The sequence below is a fragment of the Oncorhynchus keta genome, chromosome 4, assembly GCF_023373465.1.
Source record: "Oncorhynchus keta strain PuntledgeMale-10-30-2019 chromosome 4, Oket_V2, whole genome shotgun sequence".
Classification (NCBI taxonomy): domain Eukaryota; kingdom Metazoa; phylum Chordata; class Actinopteri; order Salmoniformes; family Salmonidae; genus Oncorhynchus; species Oncorhynchus keta.
The window spans coordinates 15,515,256-15,541,412 of record NC_068424.1 but is presented as its reverse complement, the minus strand read 5'-3'; the positions used below and the strand labels follow the sequence as shown (position 1 = coordinate 15,541,412).

The window sequence follows — 26,157 nt, the reverse complement described above, 5'->3', positions numbered from 1 at the left end:
CTCTTCAGTAGATGAATGAAAGCAAAACAATTACTGTCCTGATCATGTATGTTCTTTTGACATGGCCCATTTATTCAACCGTCTATCATTTATAAATATACTAATCTCAAGGAGAAAAAATAAAGTGAACAGCTTTGGTAGAAAAGCACAGAGTCTAAATGTAAACAGACGGACCAAATTACCAGAAATAGTGTTGAGAAAACGGAAATAGGAGAGTAGCCCTGCATGTTAGTCCATCTGTCCGAGCGGCCCATGAAGCCCCGTGTGCACCGTCGAGAGCCTGAGGCACGTGCGACAGAAATTATGGCAACGTGCTGTGCGTCTGTGAATGGAGAAAGTATTGCGGTGGACGGAGGGATACGTCTCAAGTCTAGGAACCTGTTGGCAACTAAACGTATTCCTGCAATCTTGACATATATCACTCGCGGGTATTTATTACACAGTGGAAAGTCCCGCAGGCCGGGAAAGCAGGCCAGATTTCACACCGAGATCTGTGCGTGTAAAGGCGGCTGCTGCGAGTTGCTCGAGCCGGGAAGAGAGCTGCTTTTCCCCGGGTAGATTGAGAGAGGAAAAACCACTGCGGAAAAGAGAAGGGAGAAAAACAAGTTTTACTCTGTAGGAAAATTAAATAACCTATGTAATGTCATCATGACATAATTAAATAAATCAGATAAACAAAAGCCTAATAATAAAACAATAATAGGCCGTTATAACAATAGCATATCAATAACTTGATATAATGACAATAGGCCTACTCAATAATAATAATAATAATAAATGACAATACAAAATCATCCTAATCATTATAATAATGTAGTCATTACTTTAAACAAATACATCATTAAGCCTACATTAAGTACCACACGTCAAACATCGCATGCACTGCTATAATATTTAGGTTGATGCATTCTAATTCTGATGAAATATATTCTGCGCTGCACCTATGGCTTTCCTCTGCATGCCTATGACCAGGCCAGTGCCCCCTGCTCGCTCCTCCTTGACCAAGGCTACACCGTAAACACCAAATACCGTTTAGTTGTTGTTGCTGTTGTTGTACAGTTGTTGTCTATGCACAGTCACATGCTAACGAAATGGGTTCCTCATTTACTCATTCATACCCGGAGGGGATTTCATGGTTTTGGGAATTCTAGTTATGATATTCTAAATATGTGGTTGTAGAATATCTGTAATGTATGATAGGTCTAATCATTGAAAGCTGTCCTGTCAAAGTCCTTGATCAAGCCTTGTACTATACAGGCCTACTGGCAATGTACCCGTTGTGGGAATGACTGCCTTGGAGAGTGTGGTGGGCATTTTGGGTCGGTGAATGATGAGAATTTTGGAAACATATTCAAATTCCTGTCGGTCCGGTCCCTGCTCCCCCCTCCTCTCTCCGCTCTTTGTTCCCCTCCATTGATTCTCTATAAAAACTGAAGAGAGAGAGGCGAGGTGGGGGGGGGGTGGCTAGCTCGCGCTCCTCACTCAAACCACACCACTGCCACCCAGCGGCCACTGTGTGTGTAGGCGCGTTCTGCGTGGATGCGAGTTCTTTGTTCTACACCCGACTGTAAACGATTATTTACAGAAATATTAACCTACTGGCTACTGTAATGAACAAAATACAAATCGACTAGGCATATTTGAAAGAATGTAGGATTCAGCCCTTGTTCCCACCAGTCTCTTCGTGCTTTTCACCAGAACAATGGAACCAGAAGCACCTTTTCTTATTAGGCTTCTGGTGTAATGCACATAATTTAATTAGACCTACTGCCCAGATATGCTAATGAGATACTTAACGAGGAAACAGTAATTACCATTATAGATCTCTCTCTCTCTCTCTCTCTCTCTCTCTCTCTCTCTCTCTCTCTGTCTGTCTCTCTCTCTCTCTCTCTCTCTCTCTCTCTCTCTCTCTCTCTCTCTCTCTCTCCCTCTGGCTCAATTCAATTCTCTCTCTCTTTCTCTCTATCTCTCAATTCAAAGGGCTTTATTGGCTTCGGGAAGCATATGTTTAGGCCTACATGTTTCTCTCTCTCACCCTCTCTCTCTCAGGGCATTTTTTCATCAGATATGATAAGATGAGTGCGTCATTTAACAGGATTAATCATCCATCTAAATGTCCCACTAAATTAAATGAACATCCATTCCTCTCTGCCTGTCTGTCACCAGATATCTGATGGATGATCGGAAGACAATGATATTTGTGTCGTTTGACAGCCTAGGAACAGTGGGTAAACTGCCTGTTCAGGGGCAGAACGACAGATTTGTACCTTGCCAGCTCGGGGATTTAAACTTGCAACCTTTCGGTTACTAGTCCAATGCTCTAACCACTAGGCTACCCTGCCGACATCACACCTAAACTGCTGACCTTTAGGCCTATAAAACATTTCCAACCCAATGCTTATTCTAAATCTTACCACAACTTTTTACAATCTTCAAATCAAATCAAATGTTATTTGTCACATATGCTGAATACAACAAGTGCAGACCTCACAGTGAAATGCTTCCTTACAAGCCCTTAACCAACAATGCAGTTTTAAGAAAAGTAAGTGTTAAGAAAGTATTTACTTAGATAAACTGAAGTAAAAAAATAAATACATAAAAAAGAAGAAAATAGTAAAATAACAAATAATTAAAGAGCAGCAGTAAATAATAATAGCGAGGCTATATACAGGGAGTACCGGTACAGAGTCAATGTGCGGGGGCACCGGTTAGTTGAGGTAGTATGTACATGTAGGTAGCGTTATTAAAGTGGCTATGCATAAATAATAACCGAGAGTAGCAGCAGAGTAGAAATGCAGGTGGGGGGTGCAAATAGTCCGGGTAGCCATTTGAATAAATGTTCAGTCCTATGGCTTGGCGGTAGAAGCTGTTAACCTGTCTAGGACTGGGCTTCCGCTAAGCGGAATGAAATTGCAGGGCGCCAATGAAATTGCAGGGTGCCAAATACAAATCAACTGAAATCTCATAAGTCAAATTTCTCAAACATACAAGTATTAGGCATCATTTTAAAGATAAAATTATTGTTATCCAGCCACAGTGTCTGCTCCACAAACGATTATGTTAGGTCACCACAAAGCCACAGAAAAACCCAGCCATTTTTCCAGCCAAAGAGAGGAGTCACAAAAAGCACAAATAGAGATAACATTAATCACTAACCTTTGATGATCTTCATCAGATGACACTCATAGGACATTATGTTATACAATACATGTATGTTTTGTTCAATAAAGTGCATATTTATATCAAAAAATCTCATTTTACATTGGCACGTTACATTCAGTAGTTCTAAAACATGCAGTGATTGTGAAGAGAGCCACATGAATTCACAGAAATACTCATTATAAATGGTGATAAAAATGCAAGTGTTATGCATGGAACTTTAGATACACTTCGCCCTAATGCAACTGCTGTGTCAGATATTTTAAAAACTTTACGGAAAAAGCATAATCTGAGTACAGAGCTCAGAGCCCAAAACAGCCAAAATAAATATCCGCCATGTTGCGCAGTCAACATTAGTCAAAAATAGCATTATAAATATTCACTTACTTACTTACTTTGATGATCTTCATCAGAATGCACTCCCAGGAATCGAAGTTCCACAATACATTTTTGTTTTGTTCGATAATGTCCATCATTTATGTCCATTTATGTCCAAATAGCTTCTTTTGTTAGGGCGTTTGGTAAACAAATCCAAAAGCGCGTTCAGGTCCAGTCAGGCGAAAAGTTCAAAAAGTTATATTACAGTTCGAAGAAACTTGTCAAACTAAGTATAGAATAAATCTTTAGGATGTTTTTCTCATAAATGTTCAATAACGTTCCAACCGGAGAATTCCATTGTCTGTAGAAATGTAATGGAACGCAGGTCGCTCTCATGTGAAATGCGCGTGACCAGCGTGTGGCTCTCTGCCAGACCACTGACTCAAAGAGCTCTCATCCGGTTCCACTTCACAGTAGAAGCTTGAAACAACGTTCTAAATACGGTTGACATCTAGTGGAAGCCTTAGGAAGTGCAACATAACCCATATCCCACTGTGAATTCGATAGGGGCTGTGTTCAAAAACTACAACCTCAGATTTCCCACTTCCTGTTTGGATTTTGTCTCAGGTTTTTACGTGCCATATGAATTCTGTTATACTCACAGACATCATTCAAACAATTTTAGAAACTTCAGAGTGTTTTCTATCCAATAATAATAATAATATGCATATATTAGCATCTGGGACTGAGTAGGAGGCAGTTTACTCTGGGCACGCTATTCATCCAAAAGTGAAAATGCTGCCCCCTATCCCAAAGAAGTTTTAAGAAGCCTTTTGGAAATAGACTTGGCGCTCCAGTACCGCTTGCCATGCAGTATCAGAGAGAACAGTCTATGACTAGGGTGGCTGGAGTCTTTGGCATGTTTTAGGTCCTTCCTCTTACACTGCCTGGTTTAGAGGTCCTGGATGGCAGGAACCTTGGCCCCAGTGATGTACTGGGCCGTATGCATTACCCTCTGCAGTGCCTTGCGGACTGAGGCCCGGGTAGTTGCCATACCAGGCGGTGATGCAACCAGTCAGGATGCTCTTGATGGTGTAGCTGTAGAACCTTTTGAGGATCTGAGGACCCATGCCAAATCTTTTCAGTCTCCTGAGGGGGAATAGGCATTGTCGTGCCCTCTTCACGACTGTCTTGGTGTGTTTGGACCATGATAGTTCGTTGGTGATGTGGACACCAAGGAACTTTAAGCTCTCAACCTGTTCTACTACAGCCCCGTTGATGAGAATGGGGGCGTGCTCAGCCCTCCTTTTCCTGTAGTCCACGATCATCTCCTTGGTCTTGATCACATTGAGTGAGAGGTTGTTATCCTGGCACCACACTGCCAGGTCTCTGACCTCCTCCCTATAGGCTGTCTCATCGTTGTCGGTGATCAGGCCTACCACTGTTGTGTTGTCGGCAAACTTAATGATGGTGTTGGAGTCATGCTTGGTCACGTAGTCATGGGTGAACAGGGAGTACAGTAGGGGACTGAGCACACACCTCTGAGGGGCCCCGTGTTGAGGATCAGCGTGGCAGATGTGTTGTTACCTACCCTCACCACCTGGGGGGGGCCCCGTCAGGAAGTCCAGTTGCAGAGGGAGATGTTTAGTCCCAGGGTCCTTCGCTTAGTGATGAGCTTTGAGGGTGTACTATGGTGTTGAACACTGAGCTGTAATCAATTAATAGCATTATCATGTAAGTGTTCCTTTTGTCCAGGTGGGAAAGGGCAGTGTGGAGTGCAATAGAGATTGTGTCATCTGTTGGGGCAATATGCAAATTGGAGTGGGTCTAGGGTTTCTGGGATGATGGTGTTCATGTGAGCGATAAACAGCCTTTCAAAGCACTTCATGGCTACAGACATGAGTGCTACAGGTCCATAGTCATTTAGGCAGGTGACCTTGATGTTCTTGGGGACAGGGACTATGGTGGTCTGCTTGAAACATGTTGGTATTAGACACTTGCAAGACACTTGCCAGTTGGTCAGCGCATGCTCTGGGTACACGTCCTGGTAATCTGTCTGGCCGTGACCTGGTGAATGTTAACCTGTTTAAAGCTCTTACTCACATCGGCTACGGAGAGCGTGATCACACAGTCGTCCGGAACAGCTGGTGCTCTCATGCATGCTTCAGTGTTGCTTGCCTCGAAGCGCGCATAGAAGTCATTTAGCCCATCTTGTAGGATCGTGTCAATGGGCAGCTCATATCTGTGCTTCCCTTTGTAGTCCGTAATAGTTTGCAAGATATGCCAAATCGGACAAGCATCGGAGCCGTGTAGCAGGATTCAATCTTAGGGGGCATTGCGGGGTTTCTTGGTTAGAATCCTGCTCTTTCGAAGCAGCAGCTATAGATGTATTTCTGTGCTGATTCTAATAATGCATGCCTTATTTGTGTCTACTAAAAAGTGGAGGATGACCTGACTTTCTTTGGTCATAACTACCCGTGTTATGGTGTTATGGATGCGTTATATAGTTTGGTCACGTTATAGCTTCAATGCAATGAGAATATGCTTAGGGCAGGTCGCCAACCCGGGGGCACGACACGCCCCCTCTCTGTCTGTTTCCTCCCGCCTCACAGAATGCGCAGTGCACTCAGAAATTAGAGCTTTGAATCTATCTCATTGTTGAACAAGTATATCTTATTAACAGTGTTTTCTCAACAAAAATCACTTTGATGATATGTCCTTTGTGGCATTATTAGGCCTGCTTGCTGTTTAATTGGCCTGGCCTGCAACCTCATAATAGTATGTCGTTGGACAGCGTTTTCACTTTTCAGAAGATATTTACAAAAATAAAATACAAAGGCTCACTGTCACTGATTCTTCGACGTGAGCACATACTGTATAGTTTGAATGATAAGGGCATCTGTGGTCCTTCAATAACATATTTAAAACAGAAAATAACAAGAGGAATTCTCCCATCAAAACTTTTCACTTTAATCCAAAACTCAATTAACAATTATAAGATATTCACATAAAGACACAATTAATCAATTTGATCATTAACAGTTCATTGACACATCCTTATGTGTAGGTCGTAATTAAAGGCATTTTATATGAATATAAATACATCATATTTGATTTATTGTAAAGCCATCCACCAATGTCACATGTCAGTTCACATGGGTGACTAAGATTGAAATGTAAGCCTATACTTTTAATCAACTCTAAGGATCCTTTGGTGAAAGTATTCCAAGACCATATCTAGTCCAATCTGCAATGAACAAGATTTTAGTTGATTCAGTCACATGGCATGTATTTGGATTAGAGGTCTAATTTAATTTATTCACCTATTTACTTAGGCTGCTTAGACTAGTCCTGTTTAGAGCCATTCCAGGCCCAGATGTATGTGTTTAATCTGCGTCCGTGCTCTGTAGTTATTGACAAAACCGACACAGTCTCATATTATTTCAGGCTTTTAAGCGTCACTGGCTCTGGTATTATAGTTACAATTTGTTATACGTCATAATAAAAATAAAACAATACGTATTTGAAAACTAAAATTGAGCTAAGGAAATACAATATTTAACCTCGTAGAGCCGGCCCCTTGCAGGTTTCCACTAGTTGACACTTCCGTTTTTTTTTTTTTTTTTTACGCCTGCTTGTACAACTATATCTATTTTATTTTGTACATGTCGTTGAGTTTATAATATGCGGATCCGCAGTGTACAGGCTATTTTTATTCGGCATAATGTGAGTCATTCAACTAAAATATTCGGTGACCCCCCCCACCCCCCCTATAGGCTTCTTATTTTTTAGTTGAAGAATTAATGCGTAAGAAACCATCTACAAAATACTGAATCCATGGAGGCGACGAGATGAGTATAACTCATGGACGTGAGAAAAACATTTTATATCATATTTTATTTAAACTAATGTAAAATATCTTGATAAATGCAATATGGCCAAACATCAAGATCTCTTTCTCTGTTCCAGACATGTTGAGTGAGGCAGGCCTGTCCAAAGCCTTATGTTTGTTTCCTGAGTAAAACGGTTAGAGTAAATATATTCAAGAGCTTCGTTATACATTCACGATTATTACAGAAAAAGACTAACATCATGTTTTGGAAAGCTCTACTTTTTTAAAACCAGACTGAGTTTGGCAGTTGGCATCCATGCGTTTTTGTATCCTCGCATGGGCGCAAAAACGATGGCTGACATCTGGTTATGATACATTCAGATTTAGACAAAACACATTTCATCGTTAAATTACAATGATTTGAAGGAACATTTGAAATTGATGAACTTTTTAACAAGAGTTTCTAAACAGAAGCTTTCGAGTTTGATATTAAGACTTCATGCTTACCTTGATATATAAATCCAATCGATATTGGTTTGTTCAGAAATAGGACAATTAGAATAAGCTATAAAGGCCTATCCCGTTTGGGGAATTATCAGTGAAACTATCAGGCAAGATGTCACCGAACAGCTAACAGCTGAAAGTCATATATCAAGTAAAAGGATATGAATTGATTGTTTTGAAATCGTCGCTGTTTGGGTGTGGACAGCATAGCCTTCACCCAACAACATTTTTGGGTTATAGGCTATGTTATTCTGGCTGTTTCTAATCATTGGAAATCGGTTTGGCATCAAATGACAGTCAGTGGTTATAATGCAGATTTATGCATATTCTATTATTGACCGTCGGCTATTGACTGTCGGGCCAAATTTAGATTTATATATGAACTCGCGGATGATTAATGGTCAGCGGAATCCCAAGGACAAAAGTGGGCTAGTTAGAAAGAGCATAAGGCGCCGGACGGAGCCAAGCTCGATGACAAAGTAAAAAAGTAACGAAAGATGTCCAGTGTCAAAAACTGTTTTTTTCTGAGATGTGTGACTAGCCTCCAGAGACAAAAAATAAAAGGGTAAACTGAGTTAAAAATAAAATAAAGCAATTTCTCATAGCAATCGGTTATATTGTCATAAAGAACAAAAATAGCAATTTGCAATATTCAATGTTTAGCTGACATTTGGATATTGGCAAATATAATGAAGAAAAAAGTTGGGAGCCCTTGTACTGTCTGGGATGACCCATGAGAGCCAGCCAGATGAGAGGTCATGATCTTTGACCTTTACCAGCTCCAGGTTGTCTTTCTCCTGTAGATGCACACATTGCAAACAAACTTGGTTTATCGTACAGGAGACTGGGTCTCTAACCCGGATCTAGCGACTGTCAAGCCAACATCTTAACCGTTACATCAAGAGGTCCAAACCTCTTGATGAGGTAGACATCGCTAGATGTTGGGTTAAGGTTGATAAATTACCCCCATCCTTGTGGAGAGCATGTCCCCACATCTCTCAGACTCTCTGATGGCCCCGCGGCTGGCATCCTACTTCTGAGGATAGGTCCGAACCTCTTGATGAGGTCGCTAGGTGTTGGGTTAAGGTCAATACAATATGTTGTCTTTGGGACAAGGTTCTGAATATTGTTATGTCGTGTTTGGGACAAGGTTCTGAATATTGTTATGTTGTCTTCGGGACAAGGTTCTGAATATTGTTATGTTGTGTTTGGGACAAGGTTCTGAATATTGTTATGTTGTCTTCGGGACAAGGTTCTGAATATTGTTATGTCGTGTTTGGGACATGTTCTGAATATTGTTATGTTGTCTTCGGGACAAGGTTCTGAATATTGTTATGTTGTGTTTTGGACAAGGTTCTGAATATTGTTATGTTGTCTTCGGGACAAGGTTCTGAATATTGTTATGTTGTGTTTGGGACAAGGTTCTGAATATTGTTGTGTTGTGTTTGGGACAAGGTTCTGAATATTATGTTGTCTTTGGGACAAGGTTCTGAATATTGTTATGTTGTCTTTGGGACAAGGTTCTGAATATTGTTGTGTTGTCTTTGGGACAAGGTTCTGAATATTATGTTGTCTTTGGGACAAGTTTTTGGGAATATTGTTTTACTACCAAACTAGCCCTCAATGCAACTGTCTATTTCATGATCTATTCAGATAGTAGGCCTAATTTGTCCAAACATGATGGGCCTTCCTCAGGGTTGAAAAACGGATTTTCATTGAAGGGAAATAATAGATGCCCTGTCTTGAGAAATGGGCTATAAGGTCCAGACCAAAGTAAAAGTAAGCCTAGGACTAAAGTAAGCCTAGAACTGAAGTAAGCCTAGGACTAAAGTAAGCCTAGAACTGAAGTAAGCTTAGGACTAAAGTAAACCCAGGACTAAAGTAAGCCTAGGACTAAAGTAAGCCTAGGACTAAAGTAAGCCCAGGACTGAAGTAAGCCTAGGACTAAAGTAAACCCAGGACTAAAGTAAGCCCAGGACTAAAGTAAGCCCAGGACTAAAGTAAGCCTAGGACTAAAGTAAGCCTAGGACTAAAGTAAGCCTGGGACTAACGTAAACATGAGATTACTTCGTTAGGTTACCCTCCAACTTCTTCTGAGTGCAATGACGTCACGTCTATCAGTTCACCACCTCGAAAAGACCTTTGGAAATGGGGCAACAAAAGATGTAGTGCTCTGTCCTGTAGCCTCACATGGTCAATAATGATTGAGACCTACTCGAGAATAAACTATGCCAATATATTTTTCCTGAATTAAATATAGGACTACTGTAGCCTAAATTAAACGTAAATACGTTGTGAAACGACAGATGTTTTCACTTCTGTACAAGCAGTGAATGAACGCCGTGTGACTGTCTTATTTTATCCGTTCTGCATGCAGTGTCAGCTGATCGCGTCACGTGATCCGGTGTCGTGGGTCATTCCTCTCTCAAAATGGAGTTGTCTGAGTCCGTGCAGAAAGGGCTGCAGTCTCTAGCAGACGCGACGTTTTTCGACATGAAAACCTTCTCAGTGTTCATAGAAGTGGCATTTCGCAGTTTGCTATCAGCCCATGCAGATCGTAGTGTTCTCGGTAAGACCGCTCTGCCTTCCCTTTTTCGTGTCGCCGTTTGTTTCTGCTGCTTCCAGAGCTTCCGGTTTATTCCCAGTTTGATTTGAAGGCTAGCATCATCAATTTGAAAGCTAGCTTTATCAGAAAATCTCAATCTTGGAATATACGATACAGTGTAACACCCATCGATCTGAAACGTATCAAATGTAACAGTGTTCGTATTCTTCATGTTTTAAGTGGCAGCGTAATCGGATACTTTGTAGCTAGTTATGGCCAGGAAATGTGACAATAGGCCTACTGATAAGGCTAGTGAGGGTGCAGGCTTGGCTACCGTTCTAAAGTGATGATTTTAGGAAGCAATCTGGAACCAAAAACTTGCAAATGGCATTGCTCCCAATTACGAAATTTTAGATTTTTATGAAGTTGTATGTTTCTAGTTGTAGCCGAAAAGAGTGAATTAATTGGGCTATAGAATTGTGTGTGTGTGTGTGTGTGTGTGTGTGTGTGTGTGTGTGTGTGTGTGTGTGTGTGTGTGTGTGTGCGCTACAGATTGTTGCATGTTGTAAATTTGTATTATCAATTTGATCCGTTTTGGTGAAGATTAGGTTACTGGAACTGGAGAATATACACTCTAAAGATGATTAGGCTCACTATACAACGATACAACAGTTCACAGAGAGATTAGGATACAGTTATTATAGATGTGATGTATAACTGGTAATTGATTTTCTCTGATCATAGATCAGCCTGAATTTAAACGTCTTGACCAGAAGTTGCTGAAACATTGTCATACTGCTGCCACGACCTGCATACTGGAGGGGGTCAAACAAAATGCTGACAAATCCACTATAAGGTAACGCTTGGTCTGTCCTGTTATATTATTGCAAATGGAGGTTGACCTCTCTGAAGTTGGTGAATAATTAATCTTGACGGTCCCCCAGAGCCTGGGGACAATGTTGGAGGAGAATAGACCAAGACCATATTTTACTGTCCACACAATGTTGAGGGTTTGCCTTTGGCTTGATAAGATGGTGCATGACAAAATGTGGAGGAGAACTCTGCCATCGAGATTATTCCACTTCACCGCCTACAAATCAAATCAGTTGGTCTTGATCAGGAAAAAGACAGTGAGTTCATTATGATTACTGTATTGATAAAAAATGGATCTGATTTCGTCATTGCAGTGCGTGCCTGGAGGATGTTGGTTTTGATGCGGAGAGAACAGAAGTTTTCTACACTACGTACCAGGTGATAACTAACTTATTATGTTAATAGCATGTTAATACCTTCTCATTGCAAAGAAGTTCATTTAAAATCCATTCCAGATCTCAACCCCAAACTGTCTTTTTTTATGTGTTCTCCAGAAATGTAGAAGTGATCTGGAAACTCTATTGTCAAGGTGAGATTATGTCTGTATTTCCTCTAGGCCAATTTGAAATGCCATAACAATTGATGACTGGAATTATTGCGGCTGAAGCTTTGAGTGGACAAATCTACTTGATTTAAAAAAAAAATGATTTAAAAATAAAGTACTATATTGTCTGTTTGTACAAAAATACTTCTGGGTCACCACAGTACAGATATGTTTGTTCACTGTGGGCCCACATTCTAACATTCTCAGCAATGCAGACACGGTGGTATAGAAAATACTTTATCAGAGTTGGATTTGTGTTCTGTTTCTTATATGGCTCATGGAACATCACTTTAGTGACATCACTTTAGTGACATGACATCACTTTAGTGATGATGCAGTTTACAGTTCATTAACACCCCTGTAGTCCTACAAATGGTATTGATCTCTTCCATTGACATTTTCCAGTAATATTATATATTTTGCTCAGTACACATTCCCATCCCCCTTGTAGAGCCTAAAATAGAGGAGTGGACATTAAAACCATATAGAGGTTTTCATTGGATACAAATGTGTTTGTTTAATGTTTGAGTCATAGAAGTTTTGGGGTTTATTTCAAATGTATTGAACAGTTACATTTAGACACTGACATCAGAAAATATATATTCTTCATTTTCATAAACCCAGATGAGTAACTTAAATAAGCTTGATTAGCATCGTTGCAATTAATGTGATTATTTTACACAATTTTTAGCTCAATTAAAAATAAAAGTTTATAGCTACTGAGCTGTCAGCACATTGACCATATCGCTTCAATATTTTTATGCTTCACTTTCCTAGAGAGCAGCAAACTAGGCTATGGAACTAGCCTAAATCAGTTCACATTTATTTGTGACTTGTATTTTTATATTGTTGAATTGCCATGCAACTGTGACATGACATTTTGGTTAAAACAAATACTTTGAATCGGCTTATTTTCCTTGGAGAAAGTGCAGCTATTTTACGAGGAGCGTTTGTTTGTAGTGCATTGATATACGCTGCTTTTACGCTGTAATTAATCAAAACGAGTGGCCCCTTTGTCTTCATCCTGACAAACAAACTTCAGAAATCTGAAAACTGTTTCTCTGGGCCTGTTCCCCATAAGGCTCCAGCAGTGATAAGACGTTTTTGATTTTTACACGTAATATCACTAACACTTGGAATGACTCTGGTTTAAATAAACAAAAAAAAAAGTCATTTAATAAGGCTACGGTTGAACAGCCTATACATACATTTATATTCACGGGATCATGAATGCATGCTCTTTGCCTTGTGAATATAATATTTTAATACTATATGTATCTGGTAGCCTAATTCAGTATTTGGGTTATCGTTTTAGTTTAGGGAGATGCCCACCTCATATCAATGACGTGTCCTGGCGCCTGGAGTACTGTATCAAGGTATTGGTTGGTGATAAACGGCAATACGATCAGATAATTATGGTTTCTAAATCATATAGTGACTCGGTAGAGCTATATATATATATATATATATATATATATATATATATATATATATATTTGATACAAATGTGTTTGTTGTCTATATATAGCTCCAACTTTGTTTCCATGACAGAACGGGCATGTGCATAAGGTCAACGAGCCGTCCTATCTGATTTCATTAAACGTTGAGGTATGTTCCTTTCCAGAACCCAATGATCTAAAACTGTTTGGTATTTAAACGTGTCATCATAACCTATGTTAGCCTATACTTTTACAGAATGCCAACAACGGAGGATCGTCAGAAGATCTACATTTTAGCTGCACGATGGAGCAACTTCAGGTAGCTAATGTGTTGTTGCAGCCTATATGGAATGTGGGTCGATCCATGAGTTGGTTAAGGTCATTTCACAGAAAGGCTGTGATAGTGTTTGACATACAATTCTGAATGTGCTATTGATTTGAATAGACAAAACTGTATTTTCCAATTCAGCATTCGGCTCCTTTACAGATCTATAGGCCTACATCATGAGCGTTTAGGTCCACGTGAATGAGCACAAAGACAATCACACGGAGAAAAAAAAAACGTTTCGTTTGCAGCCTGCAATTAAAATGATTATTACACTTTTTCTTGAATAAGATGTATTTCAACAATGTGTATCTAGATGGGTGTATATCTGCTAGATTTAGCAGAGATGTAAATCTTATCCTGTATTTTAGTCCATGTGCAGTAATCTCATTTCAATATTGTTCTGGAGACGGTTCGATCCATCGGGTTTGACCTTTTTTTTTTTTCCATTTATTCTAAATATGCATCTATTTAACAGAAAAACAATGGTGATTTCAATTCACATTTTTCAGTAATATCTCATTTGCCAAATCATCCATTTTCTGTGTGGATATTGATGGAAAGACTCGGCGGTTCAGCTTTTTTGACAGGGCATGCAGTAGTCTCAGGAATTAAACGTTTAGCCTAAACCTATTCTTATCCTAAAACAAAAAGTCTCAATTGCGGGATGTTCTTTAAACTTTTGCTTAATTGAGTTCGATGTAAGCCAAATCCCTTATACTTTCAATGTCTTCACTGCGACCTGAGGTTGTCTGCTTCAACTTGTCAACATCTCATGCTTTGGCTTCTTCACTACATTTTAACCATGTAGCTAAAGCTTCTATCCAGTTAATTGCATTGAAACAGCCCCATCAATGTATTTTGAAGAGTTTACTTTGTTCCAAGAGATTTGTCCATGTTTTCGGAACACTGTTTTGACCCTTTTGGGTAAGGTGAACCTGAACGGTTGCATTACTTTTTAGTTGAGGAACATTGTTATAATAAAAAATTCCGTTATGAATTGAAAAGGAATCGACTCCCATCCTTCCAGGTTTTAGCAGAACATTTCTTTGTAATCTGATTTACATGGAGTGACTGAGGCAAGGTTATAATTTATATTCAACATAGTTTCTGCAGTCAGCGAGGGACACCATGAAATGGTGTGTGATTCAAACTCTCCCTCGTTCACTGTTTTGTAGAGGACTGACTGTGACTTTGTTTTCAGGATTTGGTGGGAAAGATGAAAGACGCTGCCAAGAGTCTCGAGAAGGCTACGCAGTTGTAAACTTGCGTTGTGCTCGAAGCGTCCTGCAAGAACTGTGGAATCCGGTGTCTCACGTGACCCCTCTCCTCTTCTCATCTGCTCCACTCTTCTCAAAGCAATGAAGTTCAGCGATTTCAAGCGGTGTTGATATTATTTGTATCCGCATTGTATTTTATACTAATTTCTTTCATAAGTATATATAATGTTGGTTGTCCGTTCTGCAAAGATGTATTGTTATCAATAAATACGTTCAATGAAATGCATGTTTTTTTTCTGGGAACTTGCAGGCTGAAGAGGAGAGGAGCCAAATGATATTAAAGTAGGTTATATAGTCCAAGGCACATCCTTCATATCCTCTCTAGATATGTAGTCTATGTAGAGAACACTTTCTGCCTGATATGAGCTTGTAGGTATTTTGCAAAGAGACTTTGCGACAGGTATTTGTATCAAACAAATAATCCAAATTGGAGAGAACCTCGGGTCAATGGTGAGGATGACGTTACATATCTAGTTTATAAACTGGTGTCAATGCACTGTGGCAGTCATAATGGCTCGCCAAAGCGAACTGCACAGTCTACAGTTTATGGTTCAGAGCCTCGTCCTATAGCCGAGCTATTATAGCCTACAATACTTAAAATCCTTAAACATTGGAAAATGCCACTCTTTTCATGTCGATCCTAAATTAGTACGCTATGGGGTCATCGGTTATGGAATATAAACACCGTAGCTAAAGATTTCCATCGGCTCTGGTATGGTATGTTGACAAAGGTATCCAAAGCATTTATGACAAAGACGCATTTTGCCAAGCTCATTCTTTTGGAAATAGACATGGGGGAGGCACAGAATAGAAACGGGAGTTGGAAAATCGCACGCTGGCTATTGTTTATAAAACATCGGTGCTGTATTATGTTGTCGCTTTAAGTGCCACTAAAACGTTCAAAGTAAATGACCCAATCAGTCAACATGATGGGCTTTGGATAACCTAGATATTATTTGTGTCATTTTCCAAAGCATCATGAATTGGCGAGCCTTCCGAATACACCGACACAAATTTCCAGGCCACCCTTAAGGAATGATAGCACGTGACCAGAGCGGGGCGGTCGAACTACAAGCCATTTTGGGGACGGTGTCAGTTTCTACAGAGCCACACTGCTGCATTTTTCAAAGAGCCGATTTTGGAGGCAAAGTAATCAGGAACGCAAACACACCATTCGGAACGCACAGCCAAAAGTCTGAAATCTTCGACAACGGAGGATACTTTACGCACCTAAAGTGCACAGCAGGAGAAAAATACGAATTTTACGCATCTGAAATGAGCCCGGGGTTGCCTTGCACTCTCCGCAATTGACAGCGTCTGCAGCTCGTTCGTTTCAAGATGGCGGCTGAGCTCGAATTAATTTACTGCTGATCGCCTCCTAACTTTCATTGTCTCTCCGTCTCCAGTCTCGCAGATCGTCAGCCGAGTCTCTAGGTATGTATTATTCGATATATATTCTTACCAACGGACGAATAACGAGTGTGTTTTCGGCGTTTAATTGTGTTTTTCTGCGGGTTTAAATGGGGTTCCAGGAGGTGGTGGATGTGAGGCTTTGACGGTGTCTCGCGCACACGGACGTGGAGCTCTGTCCTGGCACTGCTTTTTAAATTTGGTTCCCTTCTCGTGTATGTCTTGGTTTTGTGTTCAATAAACCAGCGCACCACATGACGTAGTATTTCATGTAATGATCTGTTATGCGTGTTCACGGAGAGTGTTTCTGTGACATTTGTTAGATTTCCACAAAGTCTGTGATCTCAATCGAACAGGACGGAGATGGGTGAGGTGTTTACGGCAGCACACGGTTCAATGGTTCTCCTGGTTGGTTTGGTTCCATATACTGTCCCCATTTTATAGAAATAGGATCCTTTGGATGTTGGGGACAGATCAGTGTGGTTGCATTACGCCCACGTCGCCAATTGTTGTTTTTATTAACTTAACTCTCCTCTTGGGGAACGGGTCCTCAGTAGCCTATATGGTGGAGGGTAAACAATTTCAATTATTAATGAAAATATCGTCACCAACAGTTGTAAAATATGGATTTGAACGTACACACACGCAAGCTGAGTGCATAACGATGTTGACGCACATGAATCATGCATGAAACCAATTTTAGGATTTTTCTTACGTTGGCTACAAAAGTCCATTGATTGATTGAGTACAATGGTCTTGTCAAGTAGTTTACCATCTTGAAATGATCTGTAAAATTCACATAGTCCTATTTACTATTGACTTTTACCACCCGTAGCCTCCTTGATGTTGTATTGGGCCTTCATCAGCCATGAGTTTAGAGGATGTTTGTTTCTTCCTCTGTTGAAACCAACACTCTTGACGCTTTATGTTAACTCACAATAGAGCATAACATGTTTTATAAAGTGGGAACGTGCATAATAAATTAACCCTGCAAAGATCAGACATGTCAGACTAAGAACGTTTTACACAGTGCGAGAACATTCTCTTGCTGGATTGGTTTGATACACTATGTGTTTGCATGGATGGATGGCGTCTGCTACGTGTATGCCTTGCTTCGTAATAACATAGTTATGATCAGCTTATCAACCTGCACATGCTGAGTGGGAGATAATCTGTCATGTGGAAAGGTGCTGTTTGGTACTGAATATATATATATATCCTAACGTTGTTTGACAGTTGACAACCTACCAATAGAGGATTTATGTGGGAGTGAGGTTGCCAACGTCGGTGCTTGTATACTGTTGTTGTGGCTTGATTTATGTTGATACAATGTTTCTGTTTGTGACGCCCAGGCAAAAAAAATTGACTTCAAAGAAGACTTATTGATCAATTCTATAAAGTGAGGCCTCGTCTTTCCCATAGCGAAATTAATATCCGAAAATGGTGACGCAAATCCAGCTGCTGATGAATATAGATTAGGGTTCCATCCAAAAAATGTCGAGAATTGGTGCAGAGTATTATATATAGACCAAAACAGTCAGCACTCGAGGACGAGGAGATAGGTGCTATACTGTATTATCTGTATTCATATTGTATTACCAGAGATAAAATATGGTATATTGTGTTTAGATTATACTTGGATTATGCTCCACTTTTCCTTAATTATTTTGGGGGGAGACAAAAACCTGCCTGTCCTACATACCATTTTCAGCCATTCCTTTTATACCTAGAGAGAAATCCAGAGTTGCGCCATGCAACACACAGTTCATGCATGACCCAATGTGCTAGAGTACAGTACGCTAGAATGCAATTGGGATCCAATCTTACCAACATTGTTATTGATAATACCGCTGTTTTATGAGTCTCAACTAAAATGTATCTGGAAATACATTTTATGATACTTTTTCCTCTAGTGCTTTATTGTTGTATCCGGGGTAATATGTGTTGTTCCATAGTGATGCTTGCAGAGGAAGTTACAATAGGCATGTTACTGCGTTGCAGCATTTACTTTACAAAGGCTCTGCTATGACCAGTGCCAGTTGTGCAAACATCAGCTAGTTAATCGATTGATGGCGTAACAGGCTGTTTGCGTTGCACACGATGCGTGACAGCCACTGTAATGACAGCCACTGTGATGGCAATGCGGGATCCTTCACTGCGTTTCATTCAAATATATGTTTTTAATGACAGGAAGAGCTGGGGTATTCCACACCAGTGGAGTCCATATCGGTATTTTTATTCATCTATTTTTCTCAATCTATTTGACTTAAGTTGCATCCTTATAAAATGACGAGCCCGGTAGTTTTTCTTTCACCATACACGCAGAATCGTTCCAATTTATATAGCGCGAGCGAGCTGTTACGCATGACCAGCAGTGCCCATGTGACTATGTTTCTTGTTTGTTCGTGAGTTTTATTCCTTGTGCCAGGAAGCCAAAAGCTTCTGCCACACAGAATCAGTCCATTTCCCCCATGTTTTGACTGAAGGCTCAGACGGACGCAGTCCCATAGTCGTTAAGTTGGCACCGCAGTCACCATGTTGCAGAAAACAAGCTAGCAGCCTATTAACGCCCCCCAAAAATGTATACAAAAATATTGTGGAACTTATTTAAAAAATGTCCCTCCTTCCAGAAAGTGTTTTCGAAACCTTTTCCTACACTACATTGCTGTTACCTGCTGGCTTTTTGAATCTGGCCGTTATATGGCACTTAATTCGTGATCCATGTTGTTTTGGCTGATCAGTGGCGAGGTTTCTCTGGGGCTTCAACTTCATACGGGCAGAGAAAAACATACTTGGTCAATGTAATCTTAAGGTCGAGCCATGTTGTTATTGCACTGTGCCGCGCGCCCAGGCAGACTGCAGGATGCACACGGAAACGGCACAAGCAACGGAAAATATGTTTATCCAAACTAATGCGTAAGGCATGGGGATACGATTGGCTACCAGGAATTAGGAACCGAATGTAACTTGCGTCGGTGTGGAAATTGTTCCCGGTTGTCGGGAATCTCACTAATATATTCTAGCGAGGCGTTCTTTACAAAATGGCAGCCATGGTGTGAGGACTGACTGTACTCGCTTCGCGAGGGAAGGACTGATATTTATTTTCATAGCCTATTATTCGTCGTCACGTTAGCATCAACGCGAGCGGTGATCGGTCTCCGAGCGAAGCAAGTCTCTCGGTATTGGTCACTGGCAAGATGCCAAGTAGTGCAACCTAAGTTGCCATAGAAACGGTAAGAATTTCCATGTGTGGTTACACCTGACAAGGAGTGAATTACGGTCTGCCGCATCCTCAAAGGTTGAAGGATTCATTGAAGAATATCGTATTCAATATTACAACTGGCCTGAATGATGTTGTCCATTATCATCGGGTTCCAATAGGCTAATAGAACGTTAGAACCCCTGTGCTTTGGCTCTTCTATACGGAATCGTTAGAATAGACGAGCTGGTGTAGGTTGGCTACGTGAGTCTATACAGCGTTTCTTCGTGTGTAGGATTATATGAGATCCGTTGAGCGAGGACCGCCGTTCTCCCATATATATATATATAGAGGAGCGCTGGGATGTACAGTATATATGAACAATCCCAATGAAAGGATGGATTTATGATAACGCAGTGCCCTCAACAAATCCACACGGATCGACTCCCACCAATTGCTACCTATCAATCAAGCTCTAGGTCAGCGTCTCAAAAACGCCCAACCTCTTCCAAGTTTATTATAGGCTACTATTAGCATAACGTATGGTGTTTTTCTACCAGTAGAACAACAAAACATCCTTCCAAATGGTTTAATGAACGACCGCTTGATCAAGCTGTGAAAGAACTGCAGACCCGATCGATAGGCATTTATTGTTGCCGTCTGTTAAAAAAAAAACTATTCTCAATTTATAAAATCTTTATTATAGATATAGGATACCCGTTCCTGTTAGATTTTGACTCTTCCTCTCCCTCGCAGGTCTCTTCCTTCCATGACGATGCATCGAACGACCAGAATTAAGATAACTGAGCTGAACCCCCACCTCATGTGTGTGCTGTGCGGTGGATACTTTATCGATGCCACCACAATTATAGAATGTCTTCATTCATGTGAGTGACACAGGCTGAATACAGACACGGGAATCGGACCAGTCATGAAATGATGGTTGTAAATTCACACTATAGTTTATTAGTATTTATATTTCACTCTTACTTTCTCTTCTCGTGAATGCATTGGTTCTGTACTATTCATGTAAGATTCACTAGATGCAACAAAGTACAAATCTAAAAAATAAAAAAATGTGTGTGGCAATGAACAACTCTTCAATCTGAGGTCCTAAGTGTCAGTTGCATTATTCATACCATATTTGAACTGTAGTGCGTTAGTGTAACAGAGTGTTATCCACTGATAAATGAATCCATCTGTTTTTTAAACTTGTGTTTCAGTCTGCAAGATGTGCATTGTACGCTATCTGGAGACCAGCAAGTATTGTCCCATCTGTGATGTGCCAGTACACAAAACCAAACCTCTGCTCAATATAAGGTAATGCATCACTTTGTTTCTTGGGAAAAACATTTGTATATTTAGCCGTACATTGTTTTGTCACATTTCTGCTGTTTGTTGCTATTATCCACCCAATGCAGTTAGATGTCATCAAAAGGATTGGTCTATTTCCATTAACTTTGGTAGGCTACTTTCTCGACATCTTTCAATTTATTAAAACCTCATAGCATTGCAATGAGTTCTGGGTCAATATGACTGAGTATGAAAACTCTTTTCAAGGTCTGACAAAACTCTACAAGACATTGTCTACAAGCTGGTCCCTGGTCTCTTCAAAAGTAAGTGAAATCCCTCATATCAGTGATGTCATTGTCTTGTTCTCAGTGATGTCATCTGTATGTCCTGGTTGATGATCCTGTTTAAAATCGGAGCGGCTGTCTCCCCTTGCTTGTCTCCCATGGAAAATAGATTAAAACTCATCTACGGACACATGCTGAAATGGGTGCTATTTGTTTTGTGTTTTTAATCCCTATTCAAATAAACATTTGTGACATAGTTTTTTTTCCCTCTTCCATTAGATGAGATGAAGAGAAGGAGAGACTTTTACGCAGCACACCCTTCTGTAGATGGTGAGTCTATTGGAAAGGTCATCCAGGGTGCAAGTCCACTGGAGTTGTACCAAGTTAATTAATGTGTGTGTGTGTGTATATATATATATATATATGTTTATGTTTATATGTTTATGTATGTGTGTGTGTGTTATTCTCATGAAGTAGTTTTATTTCTAACCAAAACAGTTGAATAGGCTGTATTTATTTCCTGCTCCAGTAAGATTGTCTTGATTTTCGCCTCAAACATCAATTAGCTGATTGTGACTAGGATTTCTGAGATCTCACTTTCACTTGTTGATTTTGTGTGTGTGTGTGTGTGTGTGTTGGTGTGTGTAGCGACGACAAGGTCTAATGAGGATCGAGGGGAGGTGGCTGACGAGGACAAGAGAATCATCACAGACGATGAAATCATCAGCCTCTCCATTGAGTTCTTCGACCACAATAAGTACGTCAACAACATGTCTCTTACAGCCAGGCTTTTTGGAAATCATCCGATATACTTGAAAATGTCTAGGTGAATACTTATGGTTATTATAGTTCAGTGTGCTGAACTGATGATCTCAGTTGTTACTATTATTTAGTGTACATGAACGAATTCCTTTCTAGAATACTTTTCATCTTGACTTTGGTTTTAGCAGTGTATTGTCTTTTTTTTTTTTTAAGTTACATTTCTGACCATGAAGATCTTGAGGTCATTATCAAGATGTTTTCTAACACAAGTGTGACATTGTTTTTCTCAGGGCTAAAAAGACAGGCGTGGCTGAGGACAAACAGTCTAAAGAACAGGTAGGCTGCCTACTGCTGAAGCTCAGGAGCGTTCATCTGTCAGATAATTCTGGATAGTTCTGACACTCTGTTGTTGCACATAGCCTATTGATTGGTTTCTGATATAGAGTTTTTTTTAAATCTGGGCCTTTAAAGAGCTTGTCTTCAAATCCAACTACATGTCTCATGTCTATTTTCTATGATGGAACTGGACATTATTAATACTTTAAAGTAGAAAACAAAATATAGTGTGTAGTGAAGTCTCCCTCAAATCCAATTGTCTTTAGAAACTATCTACATTGTCAGGAAATCTGTGTGTCCTCCTCCAGGTCAATAATAAGCGGTATCTGCAGTGTCCTGCAGCCATGACCATCATGCACCTGAGAAAGTTCCTCCGCAGTAAGATGGACATTCCTTGTACCTATCAGGTAAAGATTTATCTATTTTATTTTTAATTTGTTTGACTTTTTTAAAAATAACACAGCCACATCTCTTGCATCACTTTTTTATTTTATTAAAACATTGTTTATAAATAAGATGAATTTAGAAACATTAGTACAAATCACTGCAAGATGATTTGAAAATATATTATATCGGAGGACAATGGAAGTTGAATAGAAAAAAAATACTACTTAGCTGATTTAATAAAATAATTGTGTAATTTCTACAATATAGGTTGAAGTGATGTATGAAGATGAGCCCCTGAAAGATTACTACACATTAATGGACGTAGCCTACATCTACACTTGGAGAAGGGTAAGAAACATAACATCACAGGGGACATTTATAAAAACAGTTGAAACCTTGACTTTGAGCATAAAGTTATTTACAATTTAACAATGGAAATTGTGAACTCCCAGGCAAGGAAGTTATGCCAACCTACCCCCCCCCCCACACACACACACAGTCCAGTGGGGACATTTATTATTTAAGAGGTGTATTGAATTCAAATTTCAAAAGATTTCTTTGCTGTTTGTATTTAAAGGCGATGTACATTTTACCGAGCTGGATGATTTAGTTTTTTGTAAATAATTATGTAGACAAATTGTTATTTCAACATTTTGCTCTGTGATATTTACACGGTTTATAGGTCTACTGTGGAATGCATGGAAGTTCAAAGTTCAAAAGATTTATTTCCCATGAAAGGAAACATTTGAGAATTGCATGATCGCCCTGCAAGCATTAATTTTCGAGCCAAATTAGGTCTAAATATTACAAATATTTTTCAGAATGGCCCTTTGCCGTTGAAGTACCGCGTCAGACCGAGCTGTAAGAAGATGAAGATGAGTCATCTGCAGCAAGAGGGTCAGAACAGCACTGGTCGGTCCGCTGAGAGCGACTCAGCCAGCGACAAAGCCTGCAGCCCTGCCGGCGTCCCCTCCACCTCCTCCTTGCCCAGCCCTGGTACCCCGTTGCAGTCCCCACACTTCCCCCACATCTCCAAACCCGTCAACGGCGCCTCCACCTCGGCCCCTGCCCCTACCAGACCCTTCCCCTTCGGAAACAAACCGCGGAAGGCCTCGTTGAATGGTTCTTCTTTGTCCTCGGGACTGGCCTAAAAACCGGGCCAACAGCCAATGCCAGACCGCTCTGCTAATATCTTCATGCCAATGTCGTTCCATTGTTGTAGACGCTCTCTTTTTGTTATCGTTGTTATAAATATATGATATATGTTTAATGTAGTGGAAGTGAAGCATTTCTATAGGAACATAGCAGGGTGGGACATTAATGGAAAAATCTACTCTAACAATATTTTAGTATTTTTTTCCATTAGTACACTTGATTCAATTAAAAAATATTTTGCATGTTTGCAGTCAAGTTTTCAAGTTAGGATGTTCAAGAAGCGAATTGTCACTTGCCACATCAACATCATGATGATGTGACATTTTGCTTCTTGAAAATCCTATCTAGAACTTTACTACTGACATGCTAAATAATCTGAGACTGTATTAACAGTGGAATAGTGATGATAAAAATACAAATGTTTTGTTTTTTGTGGATTTTCCCTTTAGGTTAGTGAAAGGGATGTTGGCCACGTGAAAATGTTAGATTGGTGGTGAATGGCAAATTAATGTCCCCCAAAAGCTGCATTTTATTCTACAGATGTGACTGAAGATGGCCTTTATATTATTTTCTTTAAAGTTTTTATTTTATTTTTTTAAAATCAGAATGTGTGTTGATCCTATTTTCAGTGTGTATTTCGGCATGGTGATGAAACCTTGTAGGCTTTACTAATATTTGAAATGGTTGCCTCTACATTGTTCTTTCGATTGGCTTTTGGAAAGCATTTCACAAAAAAATATTAATCTATATAATGTGTAAACAACTATTGTAGCGTTAGGCCCACGATTTTAGGGGAAAACATACGAAATATCTACGTAAATGTAGCCTGCAATGCTTTTATTAGGCTATACTCAAAATTGGAATCGAATTGCTTATAGCCTCAAACACCCTGAAGCCTTGCAGTCATCAAGCAGTTCAGAAAGTCAACACACACACACACACACACACACACACACACACACATGTATATAGCGAAATATATGCATATTTAATCAGCGATTGTCAAATACTTTGACCTGAACAGCCCCCCCCCTTCATTTCATGCTCGATGACAAATGTTTTGATGTCTCCCGTGTTCTTTGTATCTATCGCTCGATTATATGACCAACTATTGTATTGTTACTGTTGCACAGCATTAAAACATCTGAATAAATCATTTTACACTTAAAGACGCTGGGCTGTTTTTATTTTGGGATATCTGGCGTTGTCTGTATGTGCTTCTGTATTCATTTATAAAATATCTGTTGAGGGCCTATTAGGACAAATTTCCCTAGATTTTAGTCTCTTTGAATGTTTTCATTTTGGTTTCATTCATGCATTGTTAAGTTAAATATCCGTTGTTTTGTCGTTCAAATAATACGAATTGGCAGACAAAGCAGACCACCAAGGACATTTTGAAAAGATGGACAGATGTCTCTTACTGGCGCAGCACTGATTTAATTGCATTCAAAAGAGACCACTACTCTCAAATATTCAGGTTTTGTTTGTTTTGAATAGGCCCAGAATATCATTGACTAAGATATTTTCCATCACATTCAATATATGTAGCATAAAAAGGATTATAAAATTAATGGGTGAAAAAAAATTGCTGCGAGAAAGTTCCAGGTTTTCAGTGAATGAAATCTACAAATGTATTTAGGTGCATTTGAAGTCATCTTTCTTTGTCAATTGCTTGTCGACCATCATGGAATAGAATATATATTTCAGTATTCGAATTCAAATATGTTCCAATCTTTGTTTGACTTTCATATAATTTTAAGTTTTGCAATATACGATTTTATGTCGAGGTCATTTTCGTTAGCCGCACGTAAGGCTATAAGAACGTGTAATTTATTAGGCTGACACCGGTGTCTTCAAACAAGATTAGTCTATCCCCCAAAATAAACACGTTTTTATTAGGTTACATGTAATAAAATAAAAGTATTACATTAAAATATAAATATTAAAGGAGTTCAAATTGGATCGTATTTTGCGGGTGAAAGAGAGACACAGTTAAAGTTCGGGAAATAGGGATCAAGAGGACCAAGTCGTAGTTTACACAGCCTGAAGCCGAAATCAAACGACTGTCCTATTCAATCACTTTTTTGATGGGTATATAGTATTAATAAATGCGAGTCGTTAAGTTTTATATGCCCAGATACATTTATCTCATATTGTTACTGAGCTCGGGGATATTGAGGGGTCTGTCCACAGTTTATTCAGTGGTGAGCTGAAGGCCATGCATGGCATTAGGTTTGGGGGCGTTGATGTGCCTCATGTTGACTCGCAGATGCCATGATGTGACTTAATCTTACAATTTGAGCGATAGACAACTTTTGGGTGTGTGCAGGTTTTTATTTTGTGTAGCCTGCATTAGGCGACTGGTGAGTTGTTTTATCTAGCCCATACAGTAGGTGACAGGCAAGTGGAGGGCATTAATGATACATGGTGCACCCAACAACCCTTCACTGGAGGGGCCAAGGTTTCTGGTGAGCTTGTTGCTTTAGCCTTTAAAATGTGACATGGTGGTGAT

General features: G+C 39.8%; 2 protein-coding genes across 6 annotated transcripts; both read left to right on the top strand.

The window, feature by feature from the left end:
- The first annotated feature begins 10,197 nt into the window (after positions 1–10,197).
- LOC118381264 (COMM domain-containing protein 3-like) lies at positions 10,198–15,041 on the top strand. Of its 4 annotated transcripts, none has more exons than XR_004825040.2 (8): positions 10,198–10,382; positions 11,103–11,214; positions 11,546–11,609; positions 11,726–11,760; positions 13,091–13,151; positions 13,304–13,383; positions 13,456–13,533; positions 14,744–14,808. XR_004825040.2 is itself a non-coding variant. In XM_035768221.2 (8 exons), the coding sequence occupies exons 1-8, from the start codon at positions 10,244–10,246 to the stop codon at positions 14,801–14,803; spliced, it is 606 nt and encodes a 201-aa protein (XP_035624114.1). In that variant the 5' UTR covers positions 10,202–10,243; the 3' UTR covers positions 14,804–15,041. The 4 variants fall into 4 exon arrangements, 2 of the variants coding, with proteins under 2 accessions (XP_035624114.1, XP_035624115.1); XR_004825039.2 differs by having other exon boundaries at positions 10,199–10,382; positions 13,471–13,533; positions 14,744–15,041; XM_035768221.2 differs by having other exon boundaries at positions 10,202–10,382; positions 13,327–13,383; positions 14,744–15,041.
- Positions 15,042–15,867: 826 nt separating this feature from the next.
- On the top strand, positions 15,868–24,814 carry LOC118381263 (polycomb complex protein BMI-1-A-like). 2 transcript variants are annotated; one of them, XM_035768219.2, is made up of 10 exons: positions 15,868–16,253; positions 20,185–20,315; positions 20,652–20,748; positions 20,989–21,044; positions 21,285–21,335; positions 21,654–21,762; positions 22,058–22,103; positions 22,412–22,510; positions 22,758–22,838; positions 23,312–24,814. In XM_035768219.2, the coding sequence occupies exons 2-10, from the start codon at positions 20,198–20,200 to the stop codon at positions 23,639–23,641; spliced, it is 987 nt and encodes a 328-aa protein (XP_035624112.1). In that variant the 5' UTR covers positions 15,868–16,253; positions 20,185–20,197; the 3' UTR covers positions 23,642–24,814. The 2 variants fall into 2 exon arrangements, with proteins under 2 accessions (XP_035624112.1, XP_035624113.1); XM_035768220.2 differs by lacking the exon at positions 15,868–16,253 and adding an exon at positions 18,186–19,462.
- Positions 24,815–26,157: the final 1,343 nt, after the last annotated feature.

Coding starts and splice junctions, on each gene's coding strand:
- LOC118381264 (XM_035768221.2), top strand. CDS start 10,244: ATGGAGTTGTCTGAGTCCGTGCAGAAAGGGCTGCAGTCTCTAGCAGAC. Junction 11,761..13,090: donor CTGGAAACTCTATTGTCAAG/GTGAGATTATGT, acceptor TTATCGTTTTAG/TTTAGGGAGATGCCCACCTC. Junction 13,534..14,743: donor GCACGATGGAGCAACTTCAG/GTAGCTAATGTG, acceptor CTTTGTTTTCAG/GATTTGGTGGGAAAGATGAA.
- LOC118381263 (XM_035768219.2), top strand. CDS start 20,198: ATGACGATGCATCGAACGACCAGAATTAAGATAACTGAGCTGAACCCC. Junction 21,763..22,057: donor GAGTTCTTCGACCACAATAA/GTACGTCAACAA, acceptor TGTTTTTCTCAG/GGCTAAAAAGACAGGCGTGG. Junction 22,104..22,411: donor ACAAACAGTCTAAAGAACAG/GTAGGCTGCCTA, acceptor GTCCTCCTCCAG/GTCAATAATAAGCGGTATCT.